This window comes from Hylobates moloch, unplaced genomic scaffold, assembly GCF_009828535.3.
Source record: "Hylobates moloch isolate HMO894 unplaced genomic scaffold, HMol_V3 SCAFFOLD_6, whole genome shotgun sequence".
Taxonomy (NCBI): domain Eukaryota; kingdom Metazoa; phylum Chordata; class Mammalia; order Primates; family Hylobatidae; genus Hylobates; species Hylobates moloch.
In genome coordinates, this window is record NW_026652281.1 from 119,602,826 (window position 1) to 119,622,220 (window position 19,395).

The window sequence follows — 19,395 nt, forward strand, 5'->3', positions numbered from 1 at the left end:
TGAGCCATGATTGTGCCACTGCACTCCAGCCTGGGCGACAGAGCCAGACCCTGTCTCAAAGTGAAAAAAAGAAAGAAAAACATTTTTGGAATGAATGAATGAATGAATGGAATGGGATTAGATATTCTAAAATGAGTGACTGAAGAGTTACCAAAACATCAATCAATCTTTCCTCTGTGTTTATATGATAATACATTTGGGTGTTTTGAGAGAATACCACAAGAAACTCTTTTATGTTTGTGCCTAAAATAAAGCAGGGTGAGGGTGGGAATCCTTCTGGAAAAAATAACAAACAGAGACTAATTGTTGCTTTATAGTTTGCCTCACTCCATGTAACAAGATTTCTGGAAACCTCAAACCTTGGCCACGTCTGGAAGCATGTCAGCTTCATACTTACTGAGCCGTATAAAAGCCCGTCGGTGTCCATGGCCAAGTACTGGCCAGTCTCGGTACTCTTTATATACACCTCCCCCACGCTTTCCGCACTGAGCTGCAGCTGAACTGGAATAAAAATAACATGAGCAAAAGTAAATAAACACTACGCTTTTGCCGATAGGACCCGGCAGCCAGGACAGTTGGCCATGGAAAATTCTGCTCATTCATTTCACGGAGCCCTCAGGGATGAGCCTCAGATTAATCAAAACATAGAAATACAGTCCCTTTTTCTTTGCCTTCCAAAGAAAGCTGTCCATCGGGAATTACGTCCTTGGGAAAGGAAGGAGAGACAACAGCCGGCTCACCTACCTGTCCACCCTGTTGGTTACAAAATGACCCTGAGTGCACCTTCACGGTGCCTCGCTCCTTTCTTTCTGTCACCTGTAGGAAAATAATCACAGGAGGAAATGGCACTCACTCCCCCGGGCTCCCTCATCCCTGCAATCTTGGGATGCCACAGAGTAGGATCTGGCCAGCCTGCATGTGTTCTGCTTTCATTATCAACCTGCATAGGGGTGCCTTTTAATTGTCTGGGCCTTCTAGTCATGGGAGAGACTCCTGTCCGCAGATCGTTATTTTATAAAATCTGAGATTGCTATTTTCCCTGAGACAGAAGAGGTTCCCAGGGAGTTAGGACTGGTTGCCACATGTGAAACTCGGGGAACTCCCTCACAATGAAGTTTCCGTCAATCCCTCAGCCTCTATGGCACCCCACCTGGGGTACAGGCAGAGGGGAGATCGCCAGCTCCTGATGGAGAATGAAGCCGTTACCTGGAAATGCAGTGATGAGAACAGTGGTTCTCAGCTGGGGGTGATTTTGCTCCAACGGGGACATTTGGCAATCTCTGAAGACAGTTTCTGTAGTCACAGCTAGGGGGGTGGGTGCTACTGGCATCTGGTGGGTAGAGGCCCGAGATGCTGCTAACATCCTGCAATGCACAGGGCAGCCCCCACAGCAAAGAATTTTCCCGCCCAAAGAGTCAGCAGCGCCCAGGTTGAGAAACCTGGAGATGGAGCGAAAGGACTACGAGTTACAGAGTCACACTCTCCTCATTCACACTGATTGACACTCCCAAGGTGCTGGACACTTAATTGGAATCCAATATCCATTTGATAATTATTAACTTGTTTATTCACCCTAGGGTGCCCTCTTGAGAGAGGTGCTTTGATAATTCACATTTGGGAATTGGAATTAATTCTAGACTCTTCGGGATAATTTATTTGGTCACTAGACCGTCACAACCGTCATTACGACTAGGAGTGAAATCTAGACCAGGAACCAGTGGCTGCCCAGTAGTTAGTTCCGTAGGAGGATGAGTGGGCATCTCTGAGATTCGTCTTGGCAGAGGCCGAGGGGCAGGAGAGGCTGGAACACACAGGGCTTTGGTTGGTAGATCTAGACCCCTCATTGCCTTTTCTTTGTTTTCTTTTCTTTTTTTTTTTTCTTTTGAGACGGAGTCTTGTTCTGTTGCCCAGGCTGAAGTACAGTGGCGCAATCTCGGCTCACTGCGAGCTCCGCCTCCCGGGTTCAAGCAATTCTCCTGCCTCATCCTCCCCAGTAGCTGGGATTACAGGCATGCACCACCATGCCCGGCTAATTTTTGTATTTTTAGTAGAGACGGGGTTTCACCATGTTGGCCAGGCTGGTCTGGAATTCCTGACCTCATGCTCCGCCTGCCTCAGCCTCCCAAAGTGCTGGGATTACAGGTGTGAACCACTGCGCCCGGCCTGTTTTCATTTTTAATTTAATTTCTTTGAATAGGAAATATACTTCCATGTTTCCAAATAGCAGAGGAGATAGTGAAAAGCTTCCTTCTGGAGTGCACATCTCCTGGGGGGGATGCAGAAACAAGGAAACCCCTCCTAGACACCTTGTGTGTGTATCCTTTCTAGAGAGCTTGTGTGCATATATTGCACAGTTCTGCACCTTGCTTTTTTTTTTTTTTTTTTTTGCTTAACAACTAATTGTAGATCTTTCTACATCAGTGTGGAAAGAGTGAACTTCTTTCTTCTTGCCAGTTGAATTGTGTTCCGTTATGTAGCTATACCATAATTGTTTGACAACTTCTCTGTTAATATGCCTGTATTTTCTTATTTCTCTTTGCTTTCCTTATCTCCTGATTCACCCCCAGGATGATACATAGTTTCATCACCCTTACCTAAGATGCAATTCTCCCTTCCTTGGAAGTCTTTGCTGTAGAGACTCAGGACTTCCTCCAGCTTCCTGTGGCAAATGGAGTTTATTTAATTCACAGGAAGGAACTGGAAGCCACTGATGCACTTTTTCACAGGTCCTCCTAGGAGTGGTTAGCTCTGAGAGTGTAGCCATGAGGGAACAGGCCAATGGGCCTCCACTGTAAGGTGGGCCCTGCTCTCTCAAGCCTTCAGTCACACCACTTGCTCGCTCTGTCTTTCTGCTCCTATTCAATTCAAACTTTCCCTGTTTTCCTGGGATCTTTGCACATGCTATGCCCTCTCTCTGGGACCTTCTTCCTCCAGATATTCACAAGGTCCTTCTCCTCCAGGCCTCAGCCTAAATATCCAAAAAGAGGACCTCCCCGGTAACCTGTGACACTCTGCGCACTGGGTCCTTTCATCCCCACTCATTCTCCCTGCCAATGCCACCCTCCCCCACATCCTCCTCCTTCTCTGCCCCTTGTTTCTTTCATGGCACTTGGTACAACATGCAATGATTTTATTATCTAGGGAGCTACTGATCTATTTCTGCCTCCTCAGGAAAGTGTACACTCTGAGAGGAAGGGCAGAGATCTTGTCCTGTTCCCTCTGGGGTCCTCAGCACCTCCTACAGTGCCCTGCACAGAGTGGGCAGTCTACATTATTTGGCGAATGAATGGTGTTGGGCTAATATTGGCAGAGACGATTCTCCTGGCCCATCATCAATAATCTGTGCACTTTGAGTTATGTTTCCAATAACGCTCTGAGGGGTGCAGTAAGATGGGACCATGTGGAGAGTTGTAAGGCTCAAGGCTGGGCTCTGAGCTGAGTGACCTTGGCTAGGCTGCATAGCCTCTTAGACACAGTCTCTTTTTCAGTAAAATGAGGGGTATTTACGCTCAGTCTCCATAAAGTTATTTCTCAGTCTAACAGTCTATGGAGCAGGTAGATACATGGAATGCCAATATAATATTCTTTGGCAATAAAAAGGAACAGAGTTCTGAGGCGTGCCACAACGCAGATGAGTCTGGAAACAGTGCTGAGTGGGAAGAAAGCATCACAAAGGACCATGTGTTTTATGTTTCCATGTAAATGAAATGTCCAGAATAGGCAAATCCATAAAGACAGCAAGTAGATTCAGGGTATCCAGGGCCAGGGTGGGTGGAGATGGGGGAATTATGGTTAAAAGGCATGGGGCTTCTTTTTGAAAATATTCTAAAATGGATTGTGGTGTTGGTTGCACAACTCTGTTAAGTTGTAAGAAAATCCACTGCATTGCACAACTTAAATAGGTGAATTGTATGGTATGTGTGTTATCTCAATAAAGCTGTTTTTTTTTTTTTTTTTTTTAAATGGTTATCAGACTTTATGGTTTTCAGAGAACATTTACATATACTTTTCTGTCAATTTCTCAGCATAATCCTATATGTTTAAGAGAGATCAAAGGAAGGGGCTAACTTTATTGATCACCTACAATGTGCCGGGCACCATGCTAGTTTCTGTCTTGATATAAATAGTATAAAATTAAAGAGTGTGGGCTCCAGAACACAACTGCATGAACTCAAGTTCTGCTTGGCTGCCTATTAGCTGTGTGATCATTGGGCAACGCCTCTGTTTCGTTATCTATAGTGGGAGTTGTTGTAAGGGCTAATGCATGGAAAGTGGCCAGTACTCGTATGACTGTTTCCTCTGTGCTTTTGTGACCTTTTCTCCTCGAAGCATTCCCTGGAGGAAGGTGGTGCTTGCTCTGTCCTTTAGGTGAAGAGCTGGAGTTTGGTAAGAGTGTGTTTTATGCAACATTATACTTCTAAGAAAGGGAAAAATCATGACCAGACCCCAGGCTGAGTACTCCAAGTATCCTACTTTTTCCTGTCTTTCACACAACCTCTTGGGCTCCAATTATGGGAATGGATTGATCCAAACCCAGCCATACTCTCCTGCTCGGACCCTCTTGTGTTCAAGATCACACATGGACAAGATGGCGGGTGGCCATCCAGGATCCCATTTGTAGCCATGGAATGGAGTGAGGTTAGTTGCCTGGGACTCTTTTCAACCTATCGCCCGTATATGTAGATATTTAGTCAAACACATTATAGGTGCTACAGAAACCCCAAAGGGGAGGTCTTTTTAGGTAATCAAGGAAGTTTTTGTTTGTTTGTTTTTTCTTTCTTTTGAGATAGAGTCTCACTCTGTTGCCCAGGCTGGAGTGCTGTGGTGTGATCTCAGCTCACTGCAACTTCCACCTCCCAGGTTCAAGCGATTCTCCTGTCTCAGCCTCCTGGGTAGCTGGGATTACAGGCACGCACCATCACGCCTGGCTAGTTTTTTTTTGTTTGTTTGTTTGTTTTTGTATTTTTAGTAGAGACAGGGTTTCACCATGTTGGCCAGGATGGTCTCAAACTCCTAACTTCAGGTGATCCAGCCCCCTCGGCCTCCCAAAATGCTGGGATTACAGGCGTGAGCCACCCTGCCCAGCCAATCAAGGAAGATTTTTAAAAAGCTTTTCATTTCCTATGCATTTCTGTTTTGCTGCCTTCAATAGCACCTACTTGTCTGGCCATGGGGCTGAATAGGGTTGGCTTTGCCATTTGTGGAGTTCCATCATGGCCATGAAGAGGCCTCATAGAGGTAAACAAGAGCCAGAGGCCTGCTTAGCACATGACTTCAGCCCTCAGCCATGAGTCCCGACACCAGGTTTGTTGTGCCGGTGAGAGTTCGTCTCAAGAGTTTCCTCTGTAAATATTATTTCTCCAGGATGTCCAAGTTTCATAGCTCATTTTCACTAGATTTCTTTCTGGCTAAGTTTCCTAAACATATATCCTTCTGCAAGTAGGGCTGGCAGGAAGGAGCAACACCCAGGCTGAGCGGCTCGTGTAGCTGGCTTGGTGTCCAGCTCTCTAGTGTGACTTCATTCCAGTTTTCCAGACTTACATCCTCTTGCAGCTGCTGCTGAGGACGGGCAAGGAAGGAGAGAGCATGAGAAAGGGGGGCCTTGGGAAGAGGGAGGGGGCTGGCTACACAGCAGCAGCTCCTTCCTCGGGTAGCAGCTCAGGGTTGGGGGACGGAGAACCATTCAGTCAACACATATTCATCTACTAGGTGCTGGGACTTACGCTCAGTGCCAGCCATGGTCCCTGCACTTGGGGCTTCCGCATGATTAGGGATACAGACAAATGAACCTGGGAGTGATACAGCAACACAATAACAAAAGCTCCACTTGTTTTTGAGCTAAAAGCAAACAAAAGCACAAGAACTGCAATATTCTTTCTCTCTCTCTGTGTGTGTGTGTATGTGTATGTAGTTTTTTTTTTTAATCCCCTTTCAAAGAAAGGCAGAATATAACATATAGTGAAAAAAACAAAATTGCAGTGGGAGAATATAGTAAATCCTTGATGAAAATTATATTAAAAAACACAATACATTCGGAGGCCAAGGCAGGTAGATCACGAGGTCAGAAGATCAAGACCAGCCTGGCCAACAGGGTGAAACCCCGTCTCTACTAAAAATAAAATAATAATAATAATAAAAAAAATTAGCCAGATGTGGTGGTGGGTGCCTGTAATCCAAGCTACTTGGGAGGCTGAGGTGAGAGAATTGCTTGAACCCAGGAGGAGGAGGTTGCAGTGAGCCGAGATCGCGCCACTGCACTCCAGCCTGGTGACAGAGCGAGATTCCGTCTCAAAAAAAGAAAAGAAAAAAAAAACACAATACAACGTGTGTAGCTCATGAATATATCTATAGTAAAATATAAAACTGTGCACCAGATACTGACCAGAGTCATACAAGTAGCTGCTTTGGGAAGGATAAGAGGAACTAAGACTGGAAGAGGAATTGAGGAAATGTTTCCTTCATCCTAACTCTATTTCTTTATAAACAGTTCTGAGGTAAGAACAGCCAGCTGGTGACACTGGAGGACTCTGAGTGATGGGATTCCTGGTGTTTGCTGGTGTTTAGTCTATATCTAGTGCATAGTTTTCTATTTTACTACATATACATGAACTATGCATATTGTTTTGTGTATTTTACAAAATTTTCATCAGAGATTTGCTATGATCTCCCCTGATTCTCCTTCATACATTTTAGGATGGTAGCTGATGTGTTAAAGCTCCGTTCATAGTCAATGGGACACTTAGAGCTGGCCAAGACTCCCGCTTTTTGTTCCTGGTGACCCCTGAGATGTTGTATGACCCAGCTTAGGCTTGAGTCCATGTTGCATCTAGACCAGAGCATAGGCACTTATAAAAGGTGGGTCTTCTTGGGGGCAGATAGGGACCCAGGAGAACTGGGGAGGCAGGACGGGTGGATGAGGCACCACTAAAGCTCTAACTTCTCTGTCCACTCCCTTTTTCAATACCCCCTGACCAGGTTAGCGCACAGAGCAAATGAGGAGGAGCAAGCATCTCTTCTTTATCCCATATAGGGATCTAGGAGTTGCTATCTATGAACAGGAAGGTCAGTGTCTCTCAAGCATCCCAGGGATGAAGGGGCAAGTACTTTTTGAAAAACAAGATACATCCATGGTCCGTAGGGTAGGTACTTCATTTTCCCCTTCTGAAATGGGGACATTAACAATTAATTTAGCTGAAGAAATGGAAAGCAACTTTTAAAAAGGTACTCTAATGATAGAAATTTCTTGGAGAAATTCAAACTTAGATAAAGCATTGTAAAAATGTATGGGAAGAGGGCTGGAAGTGTTTACTTGGTGGATTTGTGACTGTATGTGCCCCCAATAGAATCCAGAGTCCTGCTCCTTTACTAGGAATGAGTTAAGAAGTGTTGGTTTGAAAACGGCCTATTTGTCAGAACTACATGTCAATGAAACTGAAACGTGCAAACTCACCTTTGTGGGTCATGGTCTTCCTTGTCCCATGCTCATTATTTAAACTGCTTCACGAGTCCCTGCATACCTGGGAAACCTACATAAAGGGGAGCCTAGAGCTTTTGCATGGCTGTGCTAGCCCCCAACTAGGTGTTCACAACTTTTGTCTGAGGAACTAAGTTTGTAGCTTTGGTTTTCTCTTCTTCTCCCCAAAGCCCTCCATTAGGTCTTAGCAGTAGTTTGTTCACAGTAAGAATAGCAATCCCTTACTTTCCAAAAGTAGAAAAAAGGAAAAAGGGTTATGAGCCTGCCAGTGCCAAGAGAAGTCAACTTTGAGGTCTTTCACCCTGTTTCTGAGCCCCAAGCTATCCTAGCATCTTCCTGTCCCATCCCAGGAAGATGTAAAGATAAGACCACAACTGGTGCATTCAATGAGGAAAATGCCTGGACAGAGAGGTTCTGCTTCTGTAGCATGTCTGTCTGTGGCCTCTAAGCCTGCTTTCCGCCTCTGCTCTCCAAAGAGAGGCCAAGAGAGATTATGTGCCTGGTTTATTCTGGGTTGGAGACTTCCCGTCCTTTGCCGTGTTTACCCAAAGTGAGGTCAGCCTCATTCAGAACTTGGTGAGGTTGTTTTATGTCAGTGGCATTTATAATTAAAATGTAACCACAAGCCGGGATTGGTAAAACATTAGAGAAAGACAGAGAAGGGAAAAAATCGAATTTGGGGGAAAATAATTCCAGTGGTAAAAAAAATATATATACACACATACATATATATATAAATATATATACATATCTATCTATCTATCTATATATACACACACACATCTATGTAAATATATATGAAAAAAACACCTTATCTTAAAAGGTGTTTGCTTCTTTAAGGTCTGAAAAAGTTGCCTGGAAAATTTTGATACAGTCCAGAGACTGAATGACATATATATATATATGCATGTGTGTGTGTGTGTATATATATATACACACACATACACATATATACACACATATATATACACATATATATATACATACACACACACCATATATGTAGTATATAGTATATATTATATAGTGTGTGTGTATGTGTGTGTGTGTATTTTAAAATTTATGTATAAAAATCCTCTATGTAATCAGATGAGGGTTGTGGGGAGGAGGGCAAGGACTCCTTCCCATCACATACGACCGAGGTGAGAGCACCCTGTCATGGAGTACATTCCTTCCTGGAGACCTTCCCCTCTCTCTGACTTCTGGCAGTGGGGTCCAGCTCTCCCCATCGTGGTCATTTGAAAAACTGTTTTGACTTCAGGTCTATGCTGGTGGGGAATAAAGTGCCTTAACTGCTAGGTGTTGAGTGATCCCAACCAGAGAATAGAAGTCTAGACTCCCCTAAAGCAACAGGGCAGGAGGCATTTCCTGAAGAGGAATCTGCCCTTTAGAAAGGGCTGCAAGGTAGGATTGTTTTGAGCAGTGAACTCTGCTAGCGCCTTTAGGATGTGGCTTGATTTATAAATATTTGATTGGCACACACTTTGCTTAAGAACATTTCCATTTGTGCAGTGAGTGGTGCCGGTAATTCTGCTCCCCACGTAGCCTCTTGCGTGCTTGGGGAGCTGAGGAGTTGTGGGCTGTGGCAGGCAGCTGAAGGTTTGGAATGCTCGTGAGGAAATAATTCTCTAATTATTGTTCCAGTTATTAATCCCATTGAGGGATAAGTCATGGTCCCCCTTCACCCGAGAGGAAACTCCCCAGAAAGATCAGAATCAATCACAGAGCAGACTTGCCCTGCCAGAGGAGTGAGACGGGGCGGGGCTTGCTGCACCTGTGCCTGGGCACATTATGCCTCCGTGTCAGGCCTCAGGGGCTTCAACTCAGATAGTCCCAGAGAAGCTGAGACAAAGAGTCACCCTCAGTTCCGCGAGCAAGCATAGCATTCACTTAATCTAACAGACTTGAAAGGTCAGCTGGTTAGGTGAGGAAGGCTCAGGAATCCCGGAAGAATGATGATCAATACCATTTTTTTTTGAGCACTTGTGTGCCTAGCAGTGTGCTAAACACTCTTACAAACATTATCACATTAAAACTCCTGTGTTCCTATGAGTGGGTGCTGTTGTCATTCTTGTTTTTAAAACAAGGAAACTGAGGCACATTGAGAAGTAACTGTCCCAGGATGATACAACTGGTGAACAGCAGTGTTGGGACCTGACCTACACCCATCCGATCCACAACACAGATGTGTTTATTGAATCAGTTTGTGGGGCAGAACTGCTGTCATGATGTTGGTGTCGGATGGTGGTGGGATATGGAAGGAGCCTTAGTCCTGGAAGCAGAAGACGTGGTCGGTGCCAAGCCCTCCCAGTTAGGAGCTGGTCACGCCTGTCAACTGCAGTGTTCTTAGAGTGATAATAATTAGTAACTTCTCAAGGTTGTGGTTAGGTGGAAGTGAAGGAGTTCAGCATAATGCTCAGCACATATCAGGGCTCATAGATGTTTATTGAATATATTGTTGACTTTGAATTTAGCTGCCACCAATACACTTCAGTTACTTATCAAATCAATGTTTACTGGGCATTTTACCAAGTGGCAGGCAATGTGCTAGACACAAGATTTGTAGTGTTGAGCAATAAGAGACAAAGTCCTTGTCCTCTAGGAGTCCAGTAGGAGGGAAAACCATTAAATAATCGCACAAATAAATGGAGAATTATAACCCTGAGGACAACTGCATGGTACGTGAGACACTCCTCAAATGCTTGTGTCCAAAATGGAACTGGCCATCTTCCCCTGGACCTGATCCTCTTCCAGGACCTCCCCCTCTCATGGTGACACCACTTACGTGTCCCCCTGAGCTGAAGCTTAGGGGCCAACATGAACCTTCTCACAAACTGTGCCCATCAGCCCTGGAATCTATGCAGCACTCCTTGGCTGATTCTGCCTGGCCTTCCTAGCATGGCAGCGTAACAAATGTTCGCAGTCCATATTGGTAATTGCCTGCAGCAGCGATCTAAGGAATGGTAACGGGACAAACCAAAACCATCTTCTCTGCAGGCCAGAAGTCCACCAGTAGAGACATTCTACTCAGGTCTCTATTAGAACAGCCCCCACACGAGCATCTGCCCTAGGGTTATACCACTATAAGAAAGGTTAGGTACTTGGAAACTCATTCTTCTAGAGGTAGGAGGAAGATACATTTGCCCAGGAATGATCAATGACTTGGGGACAAAGAGCAGCCGCGAAAGGAGTTATTTCTGCCTTGTAGAGCTCAAAAGCATACAGTTCTATCTTGTGTGATTTGTTTAAAATTTTCGATTGGCTTTTAGAAACGCTCTTTCTGAAGGAAGTCTTAACGTGTGACTCTGTCACCTCAGTCTCTAATTATGCTCAAACTAGTCAAGGAATCGAAAATATCTCCTTGCCAGGCCATGCGGATCACATTTAGTCAGGGAGCATCCGTCTCATGCCTGGCCGAGGCAATTCTGTTTCTGAATAACCCTTGAAACTCAGAAGGGCTCTGGCAGTACCACTACTGGGCAGAAGAGGGCGACAGAACCACATTCAGGGAGTACATCCGTGCCCAAGACTCCTCTCACCTGCAGAACCCTAGTAAATAGAAGTTTTGGCTTTGTGAGGCAAAATGGCAATGCTGCCATTCCCATTCCACAGGTGAGGAAACTGAGTCTCAGCAAGATTAAACGATTTTTCTGAAAAGTATCTGGGAACACTAGAGACACTTCAATTTCTAGTCAGGAAAGGACTGGAAGAGTCCCAGGGCTGGGGGGCTTGAAGCTTCTTTTGCAGAGTTTGCAAACAGAAAGAATGCATAATGGCAAGAATGTTAATTGTCCAGGGCTGCTCCAGGTAGAAAGGGGCAGAGTAGGCTTGAACTCGAGCCTGCTGACTCTGCAGTGGAATATCCAGTTCCAGTACTGACAGGTACAGGGATGGGCTTCTGGCCACCCACCCCACTTACTCTGATCTCTGTCCTCTTGGTCCTTGTTCTTAGTTCCAGAGTAAGCAAATAATAGGCCCACACAACAACTCCGAGCGTTGGCAGAGAGACCCTGAATCTAAGCCTGCATCTAGCCCCTTGGCTTTCCTGGGTGGCAGTACTGTTAAAAAGAGGAGTCTGGAAGGTCCTTAAATACAACCCTGTGTTACCATATGCTAGGCTGATTATATGGAAAGCTTGATGATGATAACTGCAATATGAACCAACACGTGCTGTGCTGTTCCTCTGTGCCAGCCACTGTGTCAAGAACGCTCACTATATTATCTCATTTAACCCTCCCAAGAAACCTGTGAGGCAAGGAATATTAGTATTCTTTTTATACAAATGAGAAAAGTGAGGGCAGCAAGGTGCAGCTGTCCAAGTTCACTTGGAAAATAATCTGGCATTCCTTGAATGCAGAAATCCTCACCTGCACTCCCCGGGCTACGTTGTGCTGCTTTCTAGGGGCTCCTGACATCTTAAGTCAGGTGGCCAAATCCACTGTGGATTCCAGAAGTTGTGCCAGCGTTACACACCCAGAGTGCAGTCTGTTGTGCTAATGATGGAATGACAACAGTGAAGCCATTTTCCATTGCTACAGAAATTCCAGTATCGGAGCCTTTTGTTACTCCAGAAGTCAAGGTTTCCAGAAGAGCTAGCTTAACCCCAAGGAACATATCACGAAGTTTGTCTTTCCTCTTGGGTTCTGAGGACCGGAGAGCATTCCCTACTTTTTCAGAAAATTGGTAAGATGTATTAGGAACACTTAAAACCCAGAGGAATTAAAGCTTGTTCCTTTGTGTTGTGTGGGGCAGATCACGTGAGCTGTGTATCATGCCTGACACAATGGACTACAATCTAAGTTTGCTAATTTGCAGTGAACATTGCTTATGTATGCTTTTTAACAAACTAGAGTCTTTTTTTGCCTCATTCTGACACCTGCTTTTCACTGAGTATAAGGCATTCAGCAAGCTCATTTGAAGATAAGCCATCAAAACAAAGCCCAAAAGAGGTAATCCTGCAGCTGCAAGCCCCAGCCTCAGGCTTCCTGCTCCTCATCTCAAGGGTCTGTGCGGTGGGTGGGGAGGAAGGAACAATGTCACCTCATGTGTAAACGCCAGCGTCCATCCCCATTACCCATGCCTCTGAGGGTAGAGCGTGAGCACCAGCAAAGTGGTCATTTGTGCTTAGAGCCTGCAACCTCCGGTGCATGGTCCATGAATAATTAAGACCACCTGATATATAAACCATCATGTCAAAGTGAGTATTTTGCATTGCATTTTAAAGCCAGTCCTACAGAAACTTCCTGCCTGCCTGTCTTCTTCTGGGTCTCCTGATTTTCCTTCTCTTGATTTGTGGCATGTTTGACTCTTGAGATTGCTGACCCTCTAAGCAGGGACTGGATCTGACTTTAGGCTTCTTTGTAACCTCTGATGCTGCAGTGGGACTCAGGGAATCTCAGATAACATCACGATAGGACCTGGACACCTAATATCAAACATGCACACCAATGCCAGAAGTACCAAAGCAGAAGGAAGAGATTTTGTTATACTTAGATAGTCAAGAAGATCCTTTTCTCCAGAGTCATACCTTCATTTATCAACACCTCTGAGAACCGGGCTGCCAGGAAGTCCTGGAAGAGATATTCAGCATTTGGCGCTAGTTGCTCCTGCTCTCCAGTTTCTGTAAGGTCTGGAGAATGAGTTTACCACTGCTGGTTACCACAGCCACATCTGCGTGATACGCAGAGGGAAAGCTGCATAATTTATGATGTGTAAGACTACAATTATGAACTAGGATGTCACAAATCAAGCCCAGTGGAAACATAACCAGGAGAGTCAGTTGACTTGAAACGGAGCCCACATCTCCGTGCAGGATTTACCGCCATGCCCATCTGGTTCATCCCATCATGGAGCGTGCAGGCCCCTGACTAGCCTTCGGGGCCAGATCTTTCACTAGTTACAGAAACCTGGGAAAACATACAGCGATTGAGCACGGCAGCCAGTTCTGTTGGGTCAGCAGAGAGTGCTTTAAAAAACTTGAAATAGAACACATTTGGGTAAGTGGTGGCCCCCACAACTCCCTATTTTCCAAACCCAGACATTTTACACATTTATGTGACTCCACCTCTGAATTGTCATGCCTGAATAGAACCTTGGAGAAGCAAGTACCTGTGCTTAAGTATGCACCTTCCTCCCACCTTGACTACAGGAGATGTCAGAAAGGGAAGGGGGTGCCATAGAGATGGGCTTACTGTGCTGGTCGCTCCTGTCCCTTGTCCCATCCACTGTGCCATCCGGAAGGATCCTCAAGAAGTGGCCCCCGTTGCTACAGTAGAGGAGTTTGGGTTTCTTGTAATTCCCTGGAGGCAGATTAAACTTCTCGGTCAGGGCTGTGAAGGTGGTGATTTCCCCTTCGGCCATGGCTCAGCAGCTACTGCTTTTGGCGCTTTCAAGACTGTAAGAAATTGAACAAACCTGTGGTCGGTTCTTCCAGCAAAGGCACAAAATGCACTTTGAAGAGAGGAAGGACAGCTCCAGGGCACAGGGCTCCTGGGTAGTGAGTAAGCACAGCCTGCCCAGGTGATGCCCGCAGTCCGCGGGCCTGCGAGGTGGCTGGTGGTTAAGGAAGGATGGTCCCAGGCCCGGGAGGGGTTTCCAGGGCATTTTTCTCTCTTCCCAATTGGACACAGCTTTGGACCAAACTGTGCATTTTTTAGAACTTCAAATTTAATCATCTGACCATGGGGAAAAAAATCATGTTTTGGTCCCTCCTTCTGGTCCACACACATCCTCAAATTAAACACCAAAGTTGCACTAAAATAGCACCCAGGGTCTGGCTGAAACCCACAAAAGCCGAGAGGCCAGGACCAAGGTTCTGCCCTCCACCCTCACGCTGCGTTGATGAGGTACCGTGAAGCAGATAGCACAGATGGCCTGGATGTTCGGGACCTGCAGCTAAAGGCACAGGAGGCCTTTCAGGGACACAACAGGGAAAGCAAAGGGTTAGTAAGTTAAGGGAACCTTCTGGATTTGCTGGGGGAAACAGAACTGGAACCCGGGAAAAAGGTACAGAGTGGGAGTAAGTGGGGTTTTTAAAGGGCAAACACCGTATCAAAGGAAATGTTATGAGACAGATCATTATGAAGGCTATGCCTGGTTCCTGCCCATTCCGTAGCTTTCCACATAGCTTCGTGTGGCACAGAGAAGGTGGCTCTGTCCCTTGCACGCAGGCTGTTTTCATCCTAGCTATTTTCTAATGTGAGATAGAACACAGAAACCACCATATTATATATAATATACCTTTAACATTATATGTAGCCACTACATGCAAACTTATATTATTAATGTGAAAATGCATCACTTACACCTCAAAGGATTAAAAAACAAAACGAATGAGCATTAGAATTGGTTAAAACATATACTTGCCCCCCCCCCATTTAGGAGAAGGAAGTGCTGGTGACTCTAAAAACTGAAAAGAAAGAGGCCAAAAAGAGACCAGGAAACTAACGTGTGAACTGCACTTTTTTTTTTTTTTTTTTTTTTTTCCGAGACGGAGTCTCTGTAGCCCAGGCTGGAGTGCAGTGGCACGATCTTGGCTCACTGCAACCTTTGCCTCCCGGGTCCCAGTTCAAGCAATTCTCCTGCCTCAGCCTCCCAAGTAGCTGAGATTACAGGAATGTGCCACCACACCAGGCTAATTTTTATATTTTTAATAGAGATGGGGTTTCACCATGTTGGCCAGGCTGGTCTTGAACTCATGACCTCGTGATCCGCCTGCCTCAGCCTCACAAAGTGCTGGGATTACAGGTGTGAGCCACCGCACCTGGCCTGGGAGCTGCACTTTGTAAGTGTGAGTAGTGAATGTGATCATTAATACATATTGATTACCAAGTGGTCTTAGAATAAAAATCATCCTCCTCATCATTAACGTATTTTGGGCTACAGGTTATCTCAAGTAATCTCACCATAATCCCTTGAAGTGGACACTAATATTATCCTCATTTTTAATAAAACCAAAGCTTAGAGATGTTCAGTGACCTGCCCAAGGGCAACAGCTAGTAAGCGGTGGAGCTGAACCGCAAAAGGAGTCTGGGAACAGAAAGCCCCAATTTGCCTTTGATCACCATGAAAAGGTTTAGTGACTTTATTAACACTAGTCTTTTTATGAGGAGTGGGGTTTTTACCCATTGCCTGGCATGTACATCTGCCACCATAACTTGTCATTCATATATTTGTGACCCAAAGGTTGGCTGGTCTCCACCAACAGCCTCTCCTTTTGTCCCTATGCCATCTGTGAAACAGGACTCCATGCATCTCCTCCTTCTCCAGGAGAAGCCCACCCCAACAGCTTCGTGAGCATCATGGAAGACCAGCAGCTACCCTGCCTTCCCTGCACTAACCATCCATCAGTGCCTGTAGCAGCCGCGTGGAGCTGCTCTCATAGGAGACGGTTCCATCATAAATCAAGACACCAATTACAATAATTTGTCCTTATGACTTTAAAATGAGGGCTCGTGTTGGAAGCCTCCATCTGTTTTCTCTGCTCCTGGCATGTTAATGTTTCTGGTACATTTTTCCCACTCTGCCGCCACATGGGCCAGCCATTGTCCCTGGTTTCAGCTACTGTTGGAGGTGCCTCCAAGAACCCCAAAGAGAATTTCGCATATACCATATAAACTATATTTAAGGTCAGATCGTCCCAAATGTCCCCTCTATCCCATATGGTGAAACTTCGATTAATTATTTTCACGTAATATAGCAACAGACAGAAAATAAATATAATACTACATATATATAATTTTATTTATGTCAATTTCACAGAGAGGATTGCAGAGTTTACGTTGCATAGTACAATCTCTCTCCATCGTCACTGTCTCTTCCAAACCTTTCTTTCTTATCCATAAGCCTCTAAATCCTTCTGTGCCCACCTCTGGCTCTCTTACTCTCTGTCCCTCTGTCTCTTCCTGTCTCTCCACTCACTCCTCTCTCCACCTACCCTCTCACTCTAACTCCTCACTCCACTCCCTTCTGGATCCACTTCTAATGTAAAGCAATTTAGCTCTTCCCAGTGTGGGTATCTTTACCCCTCACCTCTCTATTAGCACTCAACCATTACCAGATTCCCCTTCCTTAAAGTACAACTAAGAGATAATGATTTTTTTCTTTCATTTATTTTTTCCAAGCACTTCCTAAGTTATGTACTTCATTTGGTACAGGAGACAATAATTATATACCAGTGGTTGCCACTTAACTGCACAAATAGTCATTTGTATTGTCAATCTTAGGTGGGCCAAATTTTGTTTCTCCTTGTCTCTGGACTTCCTCCAGTGTAGGTCCCCATTTGCCTCTGATTGTGGGGCAATTTCATGTTAAGAATGGCCTTTCAGGCCAGATGTGGTGGCTCATTCCTGCAATCCCAGCACTTTGGGAGGCCGAGGTGGGTGGATCACCTGAGGTCAAGCGTTCAAGACCAGTCTGGCCAACATGGCAAAAACCCATCTCTACTAAAAACACAAAAATTAGCCAGGTGTGGTGGTGCATGCCTGTAGTCCCAGCTACTCGGGAGGCTGAGGCAGGAGAATGGCGTGAACCTGGAAGACGACAGTTGCAGTGAGCCAAGATTGTGCCGTTGCACCCCAGCCTGGGCGACAGAGCGAGACTCCGTCTCAAAAAAAAAGAATGGCCTTTCTTCTAGATTCTGGACCATGTGTGTATGAGCCATGCAGCCCAGATTTCATCACTGTGGAGTTTTCACTGGCTAAATGACCTCGGCCAGAGCCCAGCAGGTCCTCAGGGGCCCCTCCCTCCTGACCACAGTGTACCTGCATTTACACAAGGCCACACCTCTGCTCTCTGCCTGCTCCTCTCAGTGAGAGGGAGCATCATGAGGGTGCCTATACTGATGTCAGATGGCTCCCCAAACCCTTCAGATCCACACCTGAAAACCTGAAGGAGACGTGTAGGCTCCTGAAAATAAGCCTGGCGTCAACATGAAACTGACAGACCATGGTAGCTGAGATTGATGACTCAGCTGAAACATACAAAAAATGAAATCCCTTTTTGTTGCTAAAGGAGACCCCAGGGGCATGAAAAGCCCTTATTTTAAGCTTTATTTGTAATTTGCCTATAGTTTGAGCAGTAGTTGGTCCAAAGTTCCTTGCCAATCCACTGTTTGTTAAAGGATAGAAATAAAGGAAGTATATGGCGTGATAAAACCATAAGGCAGCAACATTAGCGGGCCCTTGGAGATTTACACAAATTGCTTTAATAAATGAATCCATTAACTAGGTGAAATCAGGCATTAAGTGTAATGGAATTTTATAGGCTCTGCTTCTTGTTACTATTTTCTTTTTAGTGGCTGTCAGAGGAGGGGATTGTCTGTGTTGTGTTGGGAAATGGAGAGGGAAATGGAGAAGATCAAGCCCAGCAAACTCCATGTCATCATTGTGCACGAAGCCCAGCCCTTTGAGATTTGGGGTACGGGTGAGATTTTAGGAAATCCAGATGATTTTTTTGATTTATCAGTGACACCTAGGTTAGAGGAACACCAAGCCTATTGGAACATCTGTGTTAAGGCTGACATACTTTGTCAGCTGTGGCCTCTGGAAGGGAATCTGAACTCTGACACATGAACAGGATGTGGATAGTAAGCAACCACTTTGGCTCTGGGAACCTGGGCGAGTCATTCACTCCTTCTGAGATGTTTCCTCTAATACTTCTCATCCTGCCTCTCGCACAGTTGTCTGAAGGATTAAATGGGTACAATATTCATATAGCACTTGAAAAATGGGACCTGACCTATAGGAGATAATAGTAACTGGTTATGTTGAACTAGTTGGAGCCTGGTGTGATCTAAGTCAGCTATGATTAAATGCTTAATTTAAAATAATTTTTTAATTGGTTTGAAAATAGAAGTTTTTCCTTCCCATATTTGGCAGAAATGAGCTAAGCTCCTCCCCCTGTGATGTAAGCCACAAACATAGCAGAGAAGATGAAAGACGCAAAGGTAAGCTATGGTTATGTAAGAAAAAATCCTGGTCTGCATTTCAGATTCAGTTCTTCAGCTTATCAACAGTTAATATAGTGACAGTTACTATATAGTTATTATAGTTATTTGTGAAGCCCATTATTTCTAGGAGACATTTGTGCTCAGCTTCGCCCTGGAAACTAAGCTGGAAGGAAAGACTGTGATGTGTTAAGAATCAAAGGAAGGCAAACACTGACATTTATTTTTTAGTTTTGTTTTTAATCCCTGTCACTGTGTAAGCAATGTGGAATGCCCATGAAGGAGGATATTTTGCAAAGTGTATAAAGCCACTGAAGGTAGATGTGTAGACACACAGGTGCTAAGGTGATAATTGGATGTATCCTCAAACCCAGCATATAAAAAACGGGCCTTAGCTTTGATTCCAAATATGCTCTAAGTCCTTGCTCCCTGTGCTTATGAATGGCATCACCCAAAATCTTAACTCTCCCTTAGAGATATTAACTTTAAATTTTGCTAAGTCAAATATACATGTTAAATGTTAAAGGTAACTACTAAATGAAAAGAAATAGAATGTATTTAGTCCAAGCAGCAACTGGTAGGGATAAGGGGGATAAGGTGGAATAAATAAAACTGTGCTTATCTTCGTGACCAGCCTGACGAACATGGAGAAATCCTGTCTCTACTAAAAATACAAAATTAGCTGGGCATGGTGGTGCATGCCTGTAATCCCAGCTACTCAGGAGGCTGAGGCAGGAGAATCGCTTGAACCTGGGAGGCAGAGGTTGCAGTGAGCTGAGATTGTGCCATTGCACTCCAGCCTGAGCAACAACAGCAAAACTCCGTCTCAAGAAAAACTAAAAAACAAAAGCAAAAAAACCCTGTGCTATTCCAAAATAATCTAGAAAAAGAAAAAAAGACAATAAAGTAAAAACATTGCTCAAAATTAGGTGGCCAAAATAAATCCAAATATAGGTATAATCACAATAAATGTAAA

The 19,395-nt window shown here is 44.8% G+C and overlaps 1 protein-coding gene across 1 annotated transcript in view; it reads right to left on the bottom strand.

The window, feature by feature from the left end:
- Nucleotides 1–19,395, bottom strand: part of FGF1 (fibroblast growth factor 1) — a 102,648-nt gene that overhangs the window by 14,345 nt on the left and 68,908 nt on the right. Inside the window, 2 exon segments of the mRNA XM_032158211.2 lie at nucleotides 398–501; nucleotides 13,666–13,868. Coding sequence (XP_032014102.2) covers nucleotides 398–501; nucleotides 13,666–13,868 — 307 coding nt within the window.